Source organism: Tenrec ecaudatus, chromosome 18, assembly GCF_050624435.1.
Source record: "Tenrec ecaudatus isolate mTenEca1 chromosome 18, mTenEca1.hap1, whole genome shotgun sequence".
Taxonomy (NCBI): domain Eukaryota; kingdom Metazoa; phylum Chordata; class Mammalia; order Afrosoricida; family Tenrecidae; genus Tenrec; species Tenrec ecaudatus.
Window position 1 is genome coordinate 11,387,382 of NC_134547.1, and position 20,959 is coordinate 11,408,340.

The 20,959-nt window shown below is 58.0% G+C and overlaps 1 protein-coding gene across 1 annotated transcript in view; it reads right to left on the reverse strand.

The window, feature by feature from the left end:
* Positions 1 to 20,959, reverse strand: part of ARHGAP35 (Rho GTPase activating protein 35) — an 87,266-nt gene that overhangs the window by 16,958 nt on the left and 49,349 nt on the right. The window contains exon 3 of the mRNA XM_075537493.1: positions 9,200 to 9,344. Within this exon, the coding sequence (XP_075393608.1) occupies positions 9,200 to 9,344 (145 nt within the window). The remainder of the gene's footprint in view (positions 1 to 9,199; positions 9,345 to 20,959) is intronic.

Consider the following 20,959-nt stretch of genomic DNA (forward strand, 5'->3'; position numbering starts at 1 on the left):
ATCGGGCCCCAGGACTGGGCCCGTCCTGAAGGGCTCTTGTTTTGGCCCTGCTGCAGCTGACGTGGTGAGAGGCGCTGTGTGGGGTGTTGAGCTGTTGCCTGGGCGGCTGGTGGCCTTCAATAGCCGGGTGAAAGAGCACAGGCCCGGCTGAGGCAGGAGGCCTCACACCACCTCTGTGTGAAAGGCGGGACTTGATTGTCTGACTTCCAAGCCACCTTCTGTTTCACACCAACAAGCCACCTGGGAGCACCCCTCCACTCAGCCCCCCTGGGGGCTGCACAGAAGTGTGGGCTTATCTTTCTAGAGCAGGGTTCTCAAGTGCACTCTCCCGCCTGCAGCCCTGGTCTGAGGCCTCCTGACTTGCTGTGACCTCAATTCCCTCCCTGTGACCCAGTTGCTCTGTCCTGGCAGGAAGGGCCAGGCCCTGAGTACACCTCAGCCTCGGGGACCTTTGCGCTGGCACAGTGGCTGGCTGTGCACACTGGCCCCACGATGGGCCTTGGGTTCCGGCCTGGAATGAGAGTGGAGGTGACATTGCAGGCCACAGGACAGCACAGAGCAAAGACACGGACGGGGTGCTAGCCCTTCTGACAAGTGGACCGGTTAGGACAGATATGCAGCGCTCAGGGGCCAAGTCATCCACAGAGGCTTCCTGGGCTCCCAGTTCTTGGGCTCCCCAGCTCTGGGTCTCCCATGCTGAGGGCAGCAGCCCTAAGTACACTCCCTGAAGAAAGGGGTGCAGGTGGAGGGAGATGTGTGGACAGGCAGCTGGACCGAGTGCTTCAAGCCCTCAAGGGCCAGGACTCCTCCCCACACACAAGGCTATGTCTTGTCCCTGCCCTGAGCTCAGGGCGGTGGCTTCATGGATGGATGGATCTAACTGTGTTCCGTCTCTGTTCCATCTCCTCGCTCCTTGCGTGGTGCCAGGGGTCCTAAGTACACCAATGGTGCTGCGCCTGGTCTCGACTCACCGGGGTCAGCCGCAGAGCCGGAGCAGGGAAAGGGGACTCATCACCCCAGAGGGCGGCTGGCTGCATATTTCCTACTCTGACCCCACCTGGGAGGCTCAGTGGGAGCGGGGAGCAGACAGCTGTGGGCTTCTGCCCCTGGAGGCCAAGATGCCTGGGTAAGATCTTGGACAACAGGTGCCACTGCCCAGCGATGGAGCCCAGATAGCATGGGAGCGGTAGATGAATGCGGAGGGCAGCCGTGCGGCCACGGGCGATTCCATCCACCCTTCTGGCAGCGCTGCTCTCTCACCAACTCACACCGGCATGCTGGCTGCTGGCTCAAGAAGAGGAGGCCAGGGAAGGGGCGTGTTTTTCCTCCAGCATTGGAGCTGAGGGTAGAGTCCCAGCATGCTGGTTCCGGGTCCACCAGGCACAAAGCCTCATTTAGGGGGTCTCTCCCACACGCACACAGGCGCCCTGCCGGGCTCCTCCTCTGTGGGCAAGCTGGCCCACCATCATCAGGCCCTCCCATCAAGGCCGTCTCCCAGAGGCCCTTGATTAGTGGTGACATAGAAATCTGATGCACGCACGAAGGTCACAGCCGCCGGGAGTCAGTCTATCAAGGCTACTGTCTCCTCGGCTTCCGTGACCTGCAGGGAATGCATGCGAGCCAGCACGTGTGGCAACCCCCTTGCTGCCCCTCCTCCAGAGAGGGTCCCTGCCCCCGGAGGCCACTTGACAAGATCAGCCTGACCACGGTCCCAACTGGCGACCAGTCACAGCAGAGAGGCGCGAGGGAGGCGCACTTAAGAACTCGCGTGAGCTCATTGGGCACACCGACCCAAGTGTCTGAAGGAATCCCCCCACTGGCAGTGAGTTTGGGTTTCTGGTTTGTCCATCCCGGTGACACTACCTCCACAATCAAGACACAGAGTACTTGCCCAGCTCCTCCCCCACCAACACTGCCACTGTGCCCTCAACTGTTGGTTGGACTTGCACCCCCAGCGCCCATAACACCTTGCTGGGCTCTGCAGTCTGGGGCATTAGCAGGCCTTGTCCAGGGTGGTACCTGGACTGGGCGCAGGCTCTGCCCCGGGACCATAGTCAGCAGTACATCCATCCCCGAGGGGCCAGGGTCCCGATGGGTGCACCAGAGCCCACCAGTCCCCAGGCAAGACATTGGCTCCAGGGAAGATGCCTCCTCTGTCGGGGCTGGGGCAGGTTCTTGGCTCAGCTTCGGGGCCCCGAGGTCCTCAGGCCCTTAGTGAGCTCTACATAGCACCTGTCTCTCCCCCATTTGGGTCTGCTTGTTCCTGTGTCTAATCTCTATGAACTCTCAAAATCCAGAATATTTTCAAATGGCCAACGAGGGCTTTGACAACAGCTGAGCCTGTAAGGGGGCAGGGAAACCCGACGAGTGGGAACAACAGCCAGGGCAGAAACCACGAGCACATCCTCCAGGCACAGCGTGTGCAGAGACCGCTGCTGGACATGCAGGGCAGGCATCACTTAGGGCTCTGCTAGCCAGCCTCCGCTGTTCCCGCCAAAGGACCTCCCCCCACATGGGCCTGTGGGGGGAGATGGGGGGCGTGTGATGCTGATGGGGTTCAGGTTAACGGACTCATGTGATTGCCAATCTGCTGGGGGTAAACTGAGCCGGGAAGTGGGGACCTCATTCCCAGCAAGAGGAGGAGCCAGGAGTGGAGCACGTCCTTTAGACCCAAGATCCCTGTGCAGTGGAGCAAGCTCCTGGATCCAGGCAACAGCTTGAGGCCAGAGAAGCAGCAGCACCAGGAGCCAGACAGTGGCCTTCCCAGCCCACGTAGCAAGTACAGCCAAGCGCTGTCCTGTGGAGTAGGCGGCCTGGGCACTTAATTTGGAGAGTTGGGTGTGCTGGCCAGAGCCGGAGCTGAGACTTACTTTGAGCATTCATTAGCAACCCGCAAAAAACCCTGTGACCTGTCCTGGTGGAACAACTGCATCCTGAGCACTTCTTACGTGCATTGTCACCTGCTGGCTTCCCTAATGAGCCCATTTTCATGAGCCTTGTCTGGGAGTTTTGTGCAGCTATGGCAATGGATTACAGAACCCCGCTAGAAAGGCAGAGCAGCCCAGAGCCCAACTACTGGTCAACCCGCACTGAAAACACGCACACATGCACGCACGCACGCACTTGTAGTAGAATGTGGTCGAGAACACTGACAGGGCCTTGTTCACACAACAAAGACACCCAGTCCCAAGTGGGACTGCATGTCCAGTGCACAGGTTAGGATTCCAGCACGTGTTCTGGTGACACAATTGGATGCCCAGCAGGTGGCCGCTCCAGCTGTGTGCTCCTCCCCTGCGGGGCTCGCTCCCGCTCCCGGTGCACCTGTGGTGTTGCTCTCTGCTCCCTCGGGCCCAGACTCAGAGGGGACTGACTGAGTGTCTGCCTCGTAGGAGTCCCTGCGGCTTCACGTCTTCCCTGAGGCCTGGCGCCGTCGCCTCCCGGCGGCGACTGTGTGGTGCACAGCTGCGCCCCTGCCTGTCTCTCCCACCCCAGCCCCAGGAGGGCGGGGCCGGCTCAGCTTTACTCAGGAACTGCTCAGTGAACAAAACCTGGCGCCTCCGTGGAAAAAGAAAGAAAACAAGGATGAGCTCAGTAGTATTTGGAGACCAAGCACCGAGCAAACAGTTCCTGTGTGCAGGGTCACATAGCCAGCCCTGACCCAGCGCTGCTGCTCACCCAGGGCAGTGCTCCTGCAGGTGTGGAACAAGGTACCGCTTAGCCGCACAGCCTGCTGGGAGCCGGTGAGGGAGGCCCTGCAGGACAGAGGGTTCCTGTCATCTTTTGGGGAGCAGACAGCTATGCCACATCTTTCTGGAAGTGGGGAGTGCCTGTAAGCCCATGCTGAGGGTGAAGATGGCTTACTCTTACTTGGTCCTGAGAAGCTACCCTTGGGAAGGCCCTGGCGGGATCTCACACTGCTGGCCCTGCTCAGCGTGCTCTGGGGAGTCACCGGCTGGGGACACAGGGACAGGTACTTGTCTGGCGGTGATTCTGGAGCAGCTGTGGCTCCGTGTCAGTGGCGCCCAGAGGAGACAAGCCAAATATCCCATCAGCTCAGCCAGCTGTGAACCACCAAGGCAGATCTGATCTGCCAGACTGGCTGCTCCTGCTTTACAGACTCCGTGATACAAGATGCCAGATTGGCTAAAGAGAAGATGGGTACAGGCCAGGCTGGCTCCTCCCGTGCTACTCACAGGGGGCTCAGCCCTGGTGGCCAGGTCCTTTCCTGGGGACCCAAGTCTGGCAGGGATGCTGGCAATCTGCTCACACACCCAGAGGGACCCTGACCCCTCACCAACGCCTGAGCCCCTCGCCTCTGGTCAGGAATCAAAAGACCATTGGCCTGGAGATGGGATTGGAAAGTGATGCCCAAGGTACCTGGTGCTGAGTTTAGTGGAGAAACAAGGCAGAACAGCACTTTTGGACATTGCCAGGCTGGGTGCACAGAAAGGGCAGGCCTGGCTGCTGCTGCTAGTCAGGCAGTTCCCACCCTGCAGCTGTTTCGGGGCAATCAATGGTTGGCCGTGGTCAGCCTGCACAAAGCCACAGCCTTAGAAATGCTGCGGGGCAAGTTCCACTCCCTCCTACGGGGTCCTTGTGAGTCAGAATCAACTCGACAAAATGAATTTATTAGCAAAAACTGCTCCATGCATGGAGACCAGGATTGTAAGGGAGTCACCTTCTCTGTTATTACGTCTTGTTTCTTTGTATCACTCTCTCTTCTCTCTTGAAAACACACACACACACACACACACACACACACACAGAGCTTAAACTGACTTGGGATGACTTAAGGTGCTCGTTTACAGTTGGTCCTCCACGCCAGCACTGACCCCCCCCACTGCGGATGGTTCCAGACATTGCCTGCAGAAGTGTTAACACAGCAGGACAGCCCTGGAACACCAGGGGGCGACTGTGGGGCTTTTCGTACCAAGGGAGGGTGGGGGCAGAGAGCCAGGGCAGCATTAGTCCCTGAGAGAACTCAGTTCCGTGTGAGGGAGCAACAGCTCACCGGCCAGCCAGCTCCCTCCTGGGCCCTGTGGGTCTCAGGGCTCAGCCCTGCTCGGAAGTAACTTGCCTCACTCACTGTGAGGTGGCCCTGGACGGGCGGTGTTGGCAGGGTGCTGAGCGGGTGACGAGATCCAGACAGCAGGCTATGCAGAGAGGACACTGGATGGACAACTGTCTAGACATGGCAAAAAGGTCATTTGAAGAGGAGGGTGCGCAGGAAGGCCTGTTCCAGACTGAAAGGGCGGGAGAGAGGACGGCACGCACACAGTGCATACTGATGGAATCCTGCAGCAAACACTGCGCACACAGACCGGCAGGGGCTGTCTGTGAGAAAGGGGCCCTGGTCATGTCTTGGGCTAATCGCTGGGCTGCCGATCGCAAGGCCTGCAGTTCAAACCAGCAGCCGCACTGTGGGTGAAAGATGGGGTTTGCTACTCCCGTTAAGGAGTGAGTCTCGGGAACCCGCGGGGCTGTTCTACCTGTCCTACAGAGTGGCCGCGAGCCGGCTTCGCTTCAGTGGCTGAGAGTCTGGAGCACTCTCTGAGGGCATTGAGCTGACAGAGCTCACGTTCATGCTCCAGGAGAGACCGTACGCTGAGGCCGGGAAGGACAAGTGTCATGGCGCCTGCAGGCGTGCTTTCAAATGGCTTAAACATTAGAGGGAGGGAGTGGGAGAGCAAATATGGCAAAGAACACACCACATAGGTGGATACTGGCTCATCTCTGCACGCCCTGTCCACCTGTCAATAGGCCATACCATTTTCAACAAAAAAGGTGGTGGTAAAGATAAGAGTTGTGGAGAATTTCACTTCACAGTAACGTCTGAACACTCACAGAGAGGAAGCCAAATGGGACAAAGGGCCACGCGTGCACCCACACTGCCCAGCTCCCCAGAGCCCGGGGAAGCAGACCCTGTCTTCAAACCAGCTCTTTCATCCCTGTGTCCTAGTTCCTCAAACTGGAACACACTCAAGAAGCAGCCTGCCAGCAGAGGAGCAGGCATGTGGAGGCTGTTAGTCGGCCGGAGGCGGCTTGGAGCTGGCTGAGTGATCAGACAGGTGCTCACTGGCGGGGACTCTCCCAGAACTGTCAATGCCTCGCTGAGGACCCAACAGCAGGGGACACACACACACACACACACACACACAGAGTCTGTGACGTGACCACTTAATGGAGTTGGGCAAAGCCATTCAAGTCACATTCTGTGTAACAGGGACAATGTCAGTTTAAAACTCAGTCGTTCTCCCAGGGTGAACTTGATGGTGCCAGCACCGGCCAGTGGCAGCCGCCCTGAGAGGGCTCACCAGAGCAGTGCTGGGTCAGTGGGGAAGACAAATACAGAACCCGGAACAATGATCAAAGACCAGGCTGCCCTAGGATACACGGCCCTCGGCACCCTTCACCCTGGGCTGCAATCACGCCATCCCCTGCCATGGCTCCATGCTCAGCCCAGGGAGGCAGCACTCTTATCAGAACCCTGGGCCACAGCAGATCCAAGGGCAGCCTTTGCCCAGCCCCGCAGGAACAGGAAATGGCAGACATAGGGAGGAAGGGGAAAGAGGGCTGTCACATTGTGGGACTGCAGCCCGTGTCACCGAGCAAAATGTGCAGGGATGGGTGAGTGGAAAAGCAATTGACTGTAAACTTTGACCCAAATTAAGAACACACATAAATAGATTCATTTGAAAAAAAGAAAGAAAAATCTTCTTTATGGGCTACAAGCCAGCAGCCAACTTCCAGTTCCAGAAACCTCTTCTGCCCTGGAGTGGAGAGCGGGTGAGTTGGTGAATTGGGGGGGCTTTGCCTCCCCAAGGTGGGCTGTACTCAGACTCCTCCTTTTCCTGAGCCCCATCTGGCTCGGCTTGTTCTGGAAGAGCACAGATACTGAGGTCGGAAGGAAAGCGGGATGGGGACCGTGGTTCCCACTAAGCGACTCCACCACCAACTTCACGCTCTTTCTGAGTCTGGCCTTTTGCTGCATTTCTACAAGGTGCGGCATGCTCCAATTTTTACAGTGAAGGAAACCACCAAATCAGTGCTCTTAGGAGTGAGGGAAAGAGTACACACCCAGACCCCGAGCTCACCAATCCCAGTGTCAATCTTTTCTGGAACGTTACCAATGTGCACATTCACAAAGGGAGAAGCTCAGCGGTGAAGGAAGGAACCCTGGGCTGAGGACCATTCATGCAAGTCACAGCTAATGCATGCAGGGGGCCAGGCGTGCAGGGCTAAACAGCCCCCCTGCAGGACAGAGCAGAACCACTCTTCTTCACTGAAGCCCTGGCCTCTCCTTCCTCCTGTGCAGTGGCCGAGGTGTTCCGACCACCAACCTCTCCCAGTTTGCAGCCTGGCACCCCAGCCCCACCCCATCAGGGTGCTCACTATCCCCAGGGCGGTGACATTTCCATGAGAAGGACTACCATGTGTCTCACTCAGCGTGCTACTGGGAAGGGGAGGGGAGAATGAGGCCAAGTCCAAGGTCAGGGCTGGCATGTGGATCCACGGCACAGACACCAGAGAGCCAGCAATGGTCCGTGTTTCCGTCAGAGGATGCGCAAACCCCGGCTTGTGGCCGTGGTACACAACAGGAAGGGCAGGCGGAAGGGAGGAAGCAGGCAGGTAAGCAGGGCACAGCAGGTGCCACTGGGCTGGGGGCAGAAGTGAAGTGGACGGAGGCAGGAGGTGATGGAACAGAAGTGACCACTGAAGTCTGCTCACTGGGGAAGGTCGTGTTTACAGGGCGCAGGCGAGGCGGGTGGGCTGAGGGCTTTCATTGGCAGAAAGCATCGGGGGAGGCCCTTGCTGGATGACTCAGAGCCCATCTTCTGGCCTGCGTGCAGGCCCTGGGGGAGCCCAGAGTGCACCTGGGTAACACTCACCTGCCTGACACCCCACGGAGAAGGGGGAGTATGCTTCCTGATGGAGAGGACCGACTGATGGCCACATGCAGAGGGTGCGGGGGAGGAGGCACAACAGGGCCTGAGTGCCAGGCTGCTAATGGAGGAAGGCTGGTGGTCAGGAAAAACTCCCTCCCTCCCCCACACAACACACACAGGCAGGTGAGCACGGCTGAGATGGACTCTCAGTGCCACAGACGATGAGACCCCGTGACGGCACTGTGATCAGAGAGCAAAGCCAACCTGTGCAGGGTGGCACCAGGACACCGCATGCCACCCTCTGCTCCCCCAAAGTGCTGCGGAATCGAATCTCGAGGGGAACTGAAGCCAAGCCTGGTGGAGGAACATCCTAGGCAAGAACTGGCCTGTTCTCTTCAAATACAGCTATGCCATGGATGAGACAGACAGAACAGGTCTAGGTGATGTCTGACAGGGACACTCACCCAGGACTAGCGCCCGGCACCAGCGGGAGAGCCGAGCACAGTACCCACTGGTAGCTGCATCACCAACCGACCTGCAGAGAAGTACTGGAGCCGTGACCATTGCGACTGCAGCCCAAGGGGCCACTGAGGTTGTAATCCACTCAGCAGCAGCAGGCCTTCTACAGAGTTAGTTCACTGTGCGGCCCTGCCAACACCAGCATGGTCCCTCTGTGGCATACCACAACCCACCACCCTGCTGCGTCCACTTGGGCGGGGACGGCCAAGTTGCCGGTGGTGCTTAAGTCTAACTGCACTCGGCCAGAAGACACTCGGCCCTTCCAGGTGCTCCCCCTCCCCCAAACCAAACAAAACCACAGTCAAAAGTCCTCTCCAGGCATGCCTCTCAGACACCTGGGTCAGTATCCGTCACAGCTGCTCATTTGTTTTCTAGCCACTTGGTCCCCGGTGTCTGAGGACACACAGGTAAACCAGCAACCCCTTCTCTGCCCTCCAGCAATTTCTGGGTGGGTGGGGACATAAGACAGTTGATAAGACAGTTGATGAGGCGGTGGATGGATCTGCTCATGGGGGAGCAAAGGGAAAGCACCTCCCCAGCCTCAACTGGGGTCCAAGAGCAGAGCCCCTGGCCGGGCCCGCCCTACAGGTTCAACAAGTGTCACCTCAGCGAGGGACCCTGCGCCTGCCAGTGAGAGGCCCGCGAAGCTGCTTCTCAGAAGGCACCAGACGCTAAGGCTGCACTCGTGGCCCCAGTCCCGTGGCCAGCTCGGCGCTCCAGCACACAGCCCACAGCCACGGTGGGTGGCGGGGGCAGAGGGGGTCTGCTCTGAGGTGTAGTGGGGACACACTTACCTGTGGCTTCAATGTACTCGATGCACCTCTCGATGAAAATGGGGATTGGCTTCTCCGGAGTCACAACCGTCGTTAGTGGCACCCCAAAGTAGTTGCTCTCCCAAGTTGCCTTTGTGATGGACGGCCGGGGTTTGGGCTTTGGTTTCTGTCCAGGGGAGGAGAACACAAAGCCAAGTGAGTCACTGGCACGGAACCTTTGGTGGCGGGGAGACGGCCGGCTGGCCACGGCGTGAGCTGCCCATGCTCGTCCAGCCTCGGAGCCCTGGCCGGCTGCCAGGTGGTCACACCTTGGGCGTGAGGCTGCATCCTCTGGACGGGAGGTGTTTATGGGAGCTGGCCATGTTTACTTAGCAACGAGGAGATGGCTATCGGCCTCTTTGATCCCAGAGGCGCAGGAGTAAACAGGAAGCAGCGGTAGCATCCTGAGCAGATAATGGATGCTGGGCCCCCAGAGGGCCAGGCCCTCACAGGGATAGGCACCCGGCAGCAAAGACACTGCATACTCTCTGTGCAGAGGGGAGACGGGGCAGGGATTCCCCCTCCCTCTCAGCTTGGAAGGAACCTGGCGAACCTTCAGAGGTTCCCACACTGAATCATAACTCCCAAGCGGCCCCTCAAAAGGAACAGGACTCCTGTCCCCTCCATTCCCCCAGCAAGCCACAGTTCCAGTGGCAGGAACCACAGCGACCACATCTTGCGGGCCCAAATGTCACTTCTCTGACACCTCCTCCCGACATTCTCTTTACCTGGGGGGGGGGGGTGGTCCTGCACCGAGGGGACCCCGTCCTCTCATTAGTATCTTTACACCCCCACCCCGTGTGCCTTCCCCCTCCCAGAGGCACTCTATCCACCTGGTCCCATCCCCCTCTGGAACTGGCACGCCATCCTAACCCTTTGCTGCTCATGGGGGCGGAGGTGACACGGCTCTAACCCAATTTCCCAAACCCACTAGAAGTCTACCTGAACTCCGCTAGAGAGAAGGGCGAGCTGAGCCCAGGGGCAAGGGACCACGGGTTCCGTGGCCTCCGTGACACTGAGACCAGAAGTAGCCCCAAACAGACCACTCGGGTCGGGGTCACAACAGAGAGTCCAACTCATCAACAGAGACCAGGAGCTGAGTGCAAACCCGCACCCCCACCCCCGGAACCGTGGCCCGGGCACTGAGCCTGAGTGCGGTGACAGAGACCCCGCAGGACCAGGATTCCCAGCCTGGAACGCTTTATGGGAACACAAAGCCTCGACTGTCTCCCTTGCAGCAGCTGGTAGGTTTCAAACTGCTCACCGCGTAACCCACCACGCACGACACCAAGTGTCCTCGCTCAGACGACAGGACAAGGACACCCGGGAGGCAAGCACTCTGGGGACCCCCCTGGGGACCCCCCCCCAGGGGAGACTAACAGGGCAGCATTTGCAGGACACACAGCTCAGTGCTGGAGGGGCTGGGAGGGAGGAGGGATGGACATGGGGATTGTGGGACGAAGGAAGAGGAGCCATGTGACACTGAGGGGGGCATAAGCAGTGCCACACAACCAAGTGTGGACCGATTGCTGGATGGACATGGGGATTGTGGGACAAAGGAAGAGGAGCCATGTGACACTGAGGGGGTGTAAGCAGTGCCACACAACCAAGTGTGGACTGATTGCTGAACGCGAAACTACTCCGCTTGAGAAACTGTTACCCATACCCCAGTGTGACGTGACATATCTCTCTCTTTCTCTCTCTCTTAAACACACACACACACACACACCCCACCCCACCCCACCCCACCCCCCAAAGGGCAACTACAGAGCATCAAAGGAAATAGAAACCTGGTTTCTGCAGCAATCGGGCTTCATTTCCAAACAGACGAGAGCAATTCAGGGGCAGGTTTATTAGGACATGCGCACAGCCTGTCCCTTACAGGATGCACTAATCCAAGGCCGTGGGCCCGCCCCAGCCCCCCTTGGCCCGCCTGGCCTCAGGCTTGCTGGTGCTCCGCTGTCCTGGAACAGGTTTGGTCTGAGCTTCTGAGGACTTCCTGTGCAAAACAGGAGCCAGTGAACATGTGAGGGAGGTACCAGCCTCAGGCCCTCGCACACAGGCCCAGATCTTCCCCGTCCTGTAGGGTCCCCGCGAGTCGGAATCCACTCTGCAGCAGTGAGCGTCTGAGTCTAAGCTGCCTGTGCTGCTGGCAGGCAGGACCTCCCCTCTCACAACGTGCCAAATGTAGAGCCGTGGAAATTGCCAGCCAGCCCATCGGGTGGCTTCAGTACAGAGTGTTCTATAACAGACAGAGCTGGTGAGCGCTGCTTCCCCCAAGGGCCTGTTCCCACCCACTGTGAGACGCCCCCTCCTCAAACCAGCGCTCTGGCCTCCAGGGACTGCTGAGCGGGGCCACCGGGGGCTCTGTCGCCAGGCTTCTCCCCTAAGCAGAGGAGCAGTGCGGGAAGGAAATCAGGGGCCCTGGCGGTGCAGTGGTTAGGAGCTGGGCAGTGTGTGCCCCGCAAAGTCAGTAGTCTGAAGCAGTGGGAGAGAGGCGGGCTTTCTACTCCCATCAGCAGTTTACAGTCTGGGAAACCCACAGGGCAGGGCCGCTCCATCCAGTCCTATAGGTTCGCTACATGTTGGCATCCACTTGGGCAACAGTGAGTTGTTGCGGGTTTTGAGGCAGGAATACCCGACCTCAACCCTGGAGGCAGCCTGGGATCATCAGGCAGCCTGTCCTCTGTGGCACACATGCCGGTTGCCCATGAGTCGGGGCTGGCTGGGTGGCAACCATTACGAGCAAAGTGTCCAGTGACCGAGGAACAGCTAAGCCCAAAGGGGTCCGCCCACACCCTGGAGTCTCTTCCTTTGCTACACAGCCTGGCGCAGGCCTGGGGGCAGCACACTGTGTGAGGCAGGCCAGACAGGCACAGAGGGGCAGCTGCTGGACACACTCACTCAGGAAATGGGCAAACGCACAGAAACCAATCTGGTAGCCGGAGCTGGGCGGGGGACGAGGCTGTGTTGACCAATATAAAGGGGGAACCATAGAAGCTAGAAGACAGACTGCAGTGGCCATCAGTGCTCCGCCCACCACCCCGCCCACTGGGCAGTGAGTGGGTTCTGGCATCCAAGGCAAGTGGCTGCATTCACCTGGGGCGACTGAGGAGGGAGAGCCAGAAGCGGGAGGGGGAGGAGGACCTGGGATGCCACAAGACCAGAAGAGCTAGATGGTGCCCAGCCGCCAAGATTGGCCACTTTGATCAGACTTTTGGATCAAAGGGGGTGGTGTGTGTGTGTGTGTGTGTGTGTGTGTGTGTTGGGAGGGTGGGGAGAGGCCATTAGCAGAGATAGGCAGACAAGTATTTCAAATTCTCACAGCCTCCAGGTTCTCTGGAACCAAAGAGGATGGGTGATCCCTGAGACTACCGGCCCCCGGTCCACCTTTAAGCCTTTAATCCAAACTTTCCCCTGAAGCCTTCTTTGAAACAAGAAAGTTTCTGCCTCGCTGGTAAAGATGGTCTCCCTTGCCCACTGGTCTCTTTTGAAGAGCTCTCTCTCTTGGCCTCAAAGCGTCAGCATGAACTCAGCTTGGTCAGGGAGCTCGGAGAGGCGGCGGCTTCCGTGATGGGGGAGAAGGGACCCAGGGGAGGTGGCTGCGGAGGCTGTCTGAGCACATCAGCAACGTCATAGAACTGGACTAAGTAAGAGATCGTCCAACTGCTGCACATCCGGCCGTGAATCACATCCTGGCTATAATTAAATTTTTCTCTCTTTTTTAAAGGCAGGGTGGCTTGCTAAGATGCTGCGAGCTGTGGGCCCTGTCACCAAAGGGATTCTGCCATTCGGCGATGGTTCCATTAGCCACTCGCGCTGGTCCCGGCACTTCCGAGACTCCAGGAAAGGAGCGCTGGTGGCACGGGGGTTGAGTGCTCACTGCTAACAAGCCCACCGGCTCTGCTGGACAAAGGCCTAGCGCTCCTCTGTGGCCATGAGGACAGCAGCCCAGGGCACCTTCCGCCTCACGGGCTCGCCGGGCCTTGGATGTTAACTGGAGGGCAGGGCACAGCAGCAACGGACCGCAGCTCCTCAGAGAGGACATGGCCAGCTTGCCTGTTTACAGATGGCCCACGGAAAGAGGCGTCCGCCACAGCATCACACGCGTCGCACACATACACTGCACACGTGTGCCCTATCACACACAGAGCTAGTCACGTGCAGATCGGACGCACTCTGGCTTACAGCAGCGTATCCCTCTCTGGTGCGTCACAAACCCAGCCGGCCCACCCAGTGAGGAGGCAGAGTCTGCATCGGAAGGGCTGCTGGGGCCCTTTCAGAAAGAGATGCCGTCTGCTGAGCGGCCTGCCAGATCGGGGTCAGCAGAGCACCGCTCATTAAGGTGTCACTGGGTGTCCTTGGAGAGGTGGAGGGCAGCCCCACCCCTAGCCATCATCTCTGGGGTGCCCAGTAGGCTGTGCAGACAAGAGCCCCTGGAACAGCCCCTTGGGCCTTGGAGCTAGGTCGGTAGAAAGCATGCGGGAGCGAGGTTGTGTGCGAGGCGCTGCTGCCCTGCAAGGCGGGGGTGGTGAGCTCCACGGGTCATACCTGGAGTGTGAGTTTGGTTGCTGGAACTCAACTGAAATATTCTCTGCTGGGAGCCCCAGGCAGGTGCCACTGTCAAGGTGATTCTAATTCACGGTGGCCCCCAGTGTACAGAGAAGCAGGGCACTGGGAGGGATTCCCAGGCCATGCCCTCTCAGAAGCAGATTGCCAGGCCTTTCCTCCGAGGTACTGGTGGGTGTGTTTTCAGGACCAACCTCTCGGTTGGCAGCTGAGCACATAACCGTTCATGCTGCCCTGGGCCTCCACTGGCTCCTACAAACACCCCAACATGGGTCATATTATTTTGCCCAGGGGTGGGGGGACCAGAAACATGTCATCCCTAGCCATAGATTACTGAAACCAGCAGGAGTCCTATGGGAGGGAGACAGACAGGAGGAGGCGAGGGGGAAGCATAGCTGCCTCCTGCCTCAGAGGGATTCGTTCTGGGATGATGTTCTCCATGTTTTTACAGTTTTTCGACAACCATTATCACCTAGCAGAGCCTTCCATGCTGGGGGATGGAGGCGACTCGTCTAGTCTCATAAAGGATGGGAGACAAGCAGCCCAGGCTGCTGGGCTTTCTATCCGGGGGTTTGTTTATACACAGATGTGGTCTGGATCTGCGACAGTGACAACTAAGCGGGGACACCCACCCTCCCCACAGCACACAGAAGCAGGGTGCCAGAGGGTCCGCTGCCCACCACGCCGTGCCCAGTGGTGCAGCGGCACAGCCTGGCCTCACTGCTGACTGGAGAGGAGCCTAGGAAAACGGAAACCGTATTTCTGCCCCATTAGCATTGAAGAGAGCTGCCGAGGGTCGCCCTGAGTCGGAGCTGACTGGATGGCGGGGAGCTTGAGTTTTTATTGTGAACTAGGTGGGGGTTTACAAGACAGATGAAGCCTGGAGGTGGAGTGGGTTGGGCTGCTAGCCACAGGTCCAGCCGTGAAAAAAGTCACAGTCTCAGAAACTCACGGGGGCAGTTCTACCTTGCCCTACAAGTCATCAGCCAGCCCTTAGCCATAGCGGGGCACTTTCCCTGCAAGGATGGCTCGGGTGTGGCACTGTTTCAGCCATCTGAACAGCCACCTTTCCCTTGCTGATGGGAAAAGAAAGGTACGTCCGTCATCCTCTTAGAGCAATATTGTGCTCCATTCAGAGAGACAACCCCCCCCCCCATTTGTTATGTGCTCCCAGTGGTGGGCTTGACCGTGCTCTCTCGGGAACCAGACAACCAGGCCTTTCTCCTGCAGTGCTGAGGGAGGAATCAACAGGCCTGAGGGTCAGCCCTGGGCCCCAGGACACCCCTCACAGGTCACTAACAAAGGGAGGTGGCAGGGTGCTCATGAGAGGCAACCTGGGCCCTCCCTGGCGGGCACTCAGCACAGTCTGGAGGCTGCTACGTGGAGGGGAGCCCGCTCTCTTGGACAGCCGGCAGGGTCGCAGGGGGCGGAGCTCTGAGGACAAGCTGGCTCAAAGTAGCATCAGAGTGGGTCTGTCCTGTGAGAATAGGTCTGGGTGGTCTATTATGGTCTCTCTGTCTTTTTAAGAACAGGTGTGCAGTAAGTCTCAGCAGAAAGTTAAAGATAGTCTATTTTTATCACCCAGAGCACACTATCGCAGTGGCTCCTTGGGCTGAAAATAAATCGAGGAACAAGTGACGCCAGCTCAAAACAATTCCTCAGCCAAGTCCCAGTTGCTGTTTTGGCGTCTCCCAGCACCTCTGTCCCCGACTGTGGCCGGTCAGCGGCTGTGCCGCGTGCCGCCCGGTCCAGGCAGTCTGACTCCTGTGATCCCACAGCATGGCGGGATAAGCCTCCCCCGGTGCTGTCCCACCTGCTGAGGCAATTGTGCCGACTGGGCCGAGCCAGCTCGGTGAGGGGGCCCTTCCTCTTCTTCACCAACAGGACGTCCTCCTCCAGGGACTGGTCCCTGCTGACAACATGGCCAAAGTGCTGAGACCCAGTCTCGCCATCCTCGCCTCTTAGGAGCCTCCAGCCTGTACGCCCTCCAGTCCACGGGGCTCTTGGCATTCTTTGCCAACCATTCCAAGCGCATCTCTTCTCCCCGTCTTCCTTACTGGCTGCTCAACTTCGTTCGTCCGGCAAGCGTCCGAGTGAAGGGAGATGGGGCGGCCTGGGCTGGATGCACCCCTTGCTCTCTTGGTCTGAAGTGGTCTTCTGCGACAGATGACGACGCTGCATGCAATCCGCCCTTTGAGTTCCTGATTGCGGGCTGCTTCCCTGGGCACTGATCATGGAGCCAGGTCACACGAAACCCTTGAGGACACCAATCTCACCTCTGGTTAGTGTGATGTCCCTTACTGATTCGCCGGGGAGGAGTGCCTTTTCTTCAAGCTGCAGTGAGATCCATACTGTAGGCACTGTCCTCTTTGAGCTTCATCTGCAAGCTCTCTTTTTGTAAACCAACAGATAATCAATTTAATGGAAACAGTTGATTTAAGCATCTGCAATGGTTGGTGACTTCCTGTCCTCTTTGCTCTCAGCGAGTTCTGGGAGGAATCCAGCCCCCTGGCTGATGTGCTCAGCACGCAGACTCAGCAAGTAGGTTGAGAGGATACAACCCTGATGCACGCCTTTCCCACTTTTAAAGCAGGCAGCCTCCCTGGGCAGTCTCTCTGTCTGCCCCCAGCATCCCCACACAGGGAGCTTCTCTGGGTTTGTATGTTTGTGGGGTCCTGGGCGCTGGTGGACTGAAAGCACTGGGTAAATGTCCAGGCCCTGGATTCAACCTGTCTCTTACAACGAGTGAGCAGGTGCTTTGGAGGGGACAATTAAAAAAACAGACATCCTTTAAAAGAGAACATTGGTTTCCCGCATCACATGCCACCAGTTGGGGCCAGTGCCCTCTGTGTGCATGTCTGTGGGGGCGAGCTCGGGCCTCCCTGAGCCTTGCACACTCTAGGTGAGCACTCCCAGACAAGGCCCACAGATCCCACCTTCCGAGCGGTCCAGCTTGTCAGTGGGCATCCCGTGTGGCTCCCTGGGGAGCCAGCTGGTTTGGGCTCACAGTAGAAACTTCAACTCCATCCTAGACCTCACAAAATGAGTGCTGTGTGCCCACGACGCTCGAACAACCAGCAGATTCACGGGTGCTAGGGAACGCCGCCAATGCTCCGGGGGCGGGGGACCCCCGGCACATACACACGGACTGTCAGTCAGCCCGCCCAGCGCCTCACAGGCCACACAATGCGGGCCCGACTCGGCGTGCTTCTCAATGGGCCGTCTTGTCGCAGGGTTGCCGCAGCGAGGGAAAGAGTGTCTCTATCGTGTCCCACATGGACTTAGGGTTTTTTAAATTTATAATTGTCAACACAGACAAGAGACTGCACTAGAAAAACAGCCAGGAACCTCTCCCTGTAAGTCCCTGGTGAAATTCAGTGCACGGTGCTGTTTCCCCAGTCCCACACCCTACAAAGGCACAATTGGTGGGTGGTGAGAGGCTCCTGGGGTCTGGGCAGGGCCGTCTGGAGCTCATCTCTGTGATCACAGCCGGCCCAGGGAGCAGAGACCGTGCGCACAGACAAAGCGCCCATTCATGGGCTAGGGCATGGAGCGTCAGCTTCACAGGACACAGAGGCCCCAGCAGCCAAACCAGGTGCGGAGCAAGGGCGCTCTTTCAAGACCTCCCAAGGACCCAGCATGGCCCTTTTGGGCGAGGTTGGGCAACTGCTAAAGAGACCACTGTGCAAACTCACATAGGGGAGAACACTGTAGGTCTCTCAGCTCCTCCGCTAGCCCGGGCCAGTCTCTCCTTTCCTTGAATGGCCAGCTGACTTTCCCAACCTCCGGTCATCTCTTCCTTTCCACCTACCCTCCAAGGTTTCCTTAACGAACCGTGAACTCTGACCCAGCATGCAGCGTGCTCTGTGTGTTCAGGAACCTCATCTCCATTCATTTCTCTGGGGAAGGTGTTCTTCTGGCCCCTGTCAAGCAGACGGTCAGGAGCGGGTGAGTCATGTACCCAGAAACCCCTTGAGAAAGGAGAAGCGGCTGGGTCTCTGATTACCGTGCTGCCAGCCATAAGGGCTGTGGTTCAGACCTGCTCTGTGGGAGAAAAGGAGGCGGTTTCAGAAACCCTCTTTAGGGTCGCCCCCGAGTCACACCGCGATGGCAGTGTGCATGGGTTTCTATTTTTACACCACCTCAAGGAGCCCTGGTGGTGTGGTGGGTTCAGTGCTGCAAAACCAAAGGTTGGTGGTTCAAGGCCACCAGTCACACCTTGGGAGAGCAACGAGAGGGCCAGGATCCGTGAAGATGCACGGTCTCAGACACCCTGCCCTGCGAGGGCACTGTGCGTCCAGTCCAATGCGAGATCAGTGGGTTTGTGTTCCCCTGGGGTGTCTGGAGCTTTGGGAGCAGAATTCCCACCCTCTGTGCACTCTCTGTTGGTGGAGATGTAACTGAACAGGTGTCAGCAGACTGGGAAGACTGAGGGGCCTAGGAAGAAAGGCCTGGCAACCATGCCTGAAACCAGCCAAACAGGCATCCAGGGCATGGCGGTCAGACCCCTGGTGCTTCTTCTCGCTGTGGGTATGGGGGTGGTCAGGGGCCAGCTCTGAGGGAGCTGCCAGCAGCCAGTCACCATACGCAGCGACACCAGCGCTGGCTCTCTCTGCTCTGGACCCAGCAGCCTACGGGGCCCACCGCCTGTTTACAGTAGCTCTGGGTCTCTTGCTGCCCCACATGGGTGCAATAGTCAGGATAGGAAGGGTCTGAGCCACTTCCAGCAGTGTCTGGTACAGTGTCTGAACATGAGAGATGATGGGGGCAGAGTTATCCGCCCCCTCCCTAATCAAGTAAGAGCTCTGTGTCATACCAGTAAAATTCAAAGGCAAATCCCCCACATAGGGGCTGGCTTGGTATTTCCTATGCCGAGGTAGTTTGCTTTCCTGGTAAATCAAGAGTCAGTTGGTATGTGTGTATTTCAACATACCCATATATATGACTACAATATAAAAAGTTAATGACTACAGTTGTTAACAGTTGTCTTGAAAACACTACTACAGATCCTTTGATACCCAGCCCAAATGTCCTCTTTCCTGAGAAGCTCCCCAGCACCACTTCTCCCTGGCCCCTGCTTCCAGAACCAACCACCGAGTCTACAAAGCACCGGAGTTTAGTGTGAGCTGGGCTCTGCTTGTTTCACCCTCAGGAAGGCACGGTGGGGTAAGCTCACCTAAACTCCTTCCTGAGGACTCTGCCACCCTCAGGTCAAAGGTACAGTTCTTATCTGACCTGGGGGTGTGGCCCAGGTAACTGAAGATTGCTGGGTCATCCTTTCTCATTCGCTGACCCAGCATCTGGGGAGAGGAAGGGCCAGGGTTAGCAGGTGCTGGGCAGGGTTCCAAGGGGCCTCTGTGTGCGTCCTTTGTGGCTTGTTTGGAAATGTGGTCTCAAAACACCATTTTTAACAAGTAGATTCAGGGAGGGCAGGGTTCTGGCTCATAGTCTTCAGACCTGCCGTCTGAGGAAAGGTTCTCTGGGGAGGGGGCGGGGCAGCCTACACTTCTCACAACGTTTGGATTCTGGAATCCTTGGACAGGACAGGGGTGTGTTGGGAAAATACCCAGAGGCAGGTCAGGCCATTTCCTGGCTTCCTAAGTAAGGACTTGCTTTGCCAGAGCTCTGTTGCGCCCTCCCCCCCACAGAGCAGAAAACTTGAGAGGCGGATGAAGGAGTCCAGGAGTCCAGTGGAGGCTGAGCCAAGGAGGCAGCTGACCGGAAGGGAAGGAAGAATGCTTCACAGATTCCTTCCTATACTGTGTGGCAGGGAGACACAGGACCCACCCTGACACGGCCCACCTTTCTGGGCAAGAACTCAAGCCAAACCCACGCCTCCAAGCACATCTCAACTCACGGCGACCCAATTGCAGAGGGTTTCCCAGACAAGCCATCTTTACAGGAGCAGCCTCATCTTTCTCCTGCAGAGCAGCTGGTGGGTTTGAACTGCCCACCTTGAGGTCAGCAGTCCGGCCAGCGGCTGCATGGGAAAGCTGTGGTGGCCCACTCAGTTCTGCAGGGTCGCTGGGAGGCCAAACGGAGGAGCCAGAGACAGCTCTGGCATTTCTCGGTCAGCGCTTAAGCTGTGGTTTTGTTCCTGGAAGGCCTCTCTGCCACCTGGTTCATATCGGATGGGAGCGCAGAGTCCAGGTCCACTCACAGCGGCCCCTGTGGTTACGACCAGAACTGCCCCTGGGGTCACCTGGGCTGCAACCCTCCAGGGAGCATACTGCCAGGCCTTTCTCCCTCGGAACGCTGTGGGGTGCACAGCAGTGTTGACCAGGGATCCGGGCTGGTTTTAGGAGCTCAGTTGTGGCGTCGCACCTTGACGTCCTTTTCCCCGTCCCCAAATCCCCACCCCACGCTAACAAGCAGGGAGAAACGGGAAGGGCGCGGGAAAAGTTGTTTCTCTCTGAAAGCCCCCAGCCAGGGCAAGAGTCAGGAGCACAGGTGGCCCTGCCGACCACACCTCTACACAGGCTGGTAAGCCCCACGGGCAGGGACTCCTTCCAGCCAAGCAGCCCCAGCAGGACTCCTGCAGGTTTACTCATTCTCACTCCCTGCCCCCCCACACGAAACCCCAAGCTGGGACTCCTCTCAGGAGAGACCAACAGTGCCGGCTCTGCTCCAAGTTCACAAACCCAGCCCCTGGGTGTGTGCTTCACCTGGGCAAGAGCTAGGCTTTCATTTATGCACCAGAGTCCTGTCACAGATCTGCATATGCAAATAAAACAATCCTCCAGCTAATCACAGCCATGCTTTCATGCAGATAAATTGCGCTCATGGAGGGAGCCAGTGTGTGACAATTCAAGGGAAGGACTTTCTGTAGGTTAACAGGCCACCGCCTTGGCCCACCTGGCACCAGCTCATAAACCAAGGCCCTCTAGTTCTGGTCTTTTAAGGGACACCCGGCTTGGTTACGTGTCAGGGCCCAGGTGAGTCCCACGCATCTGCTTCATCCGGTCATTAAAACAAACTAGCTCTGGTTTTGCACAAAGGTCATCATGATGACTTGGGGGCTGCCAGCAGCGACACACACACACACACACACACACACACACACACACACACACACACACACCAGCAGCTCACGTGCACGCAGACAGACCGCGCACACAGACACGCGTGCACACACGCAGCCCCACACCCATTCAGAGCGCAAACACACGGGGC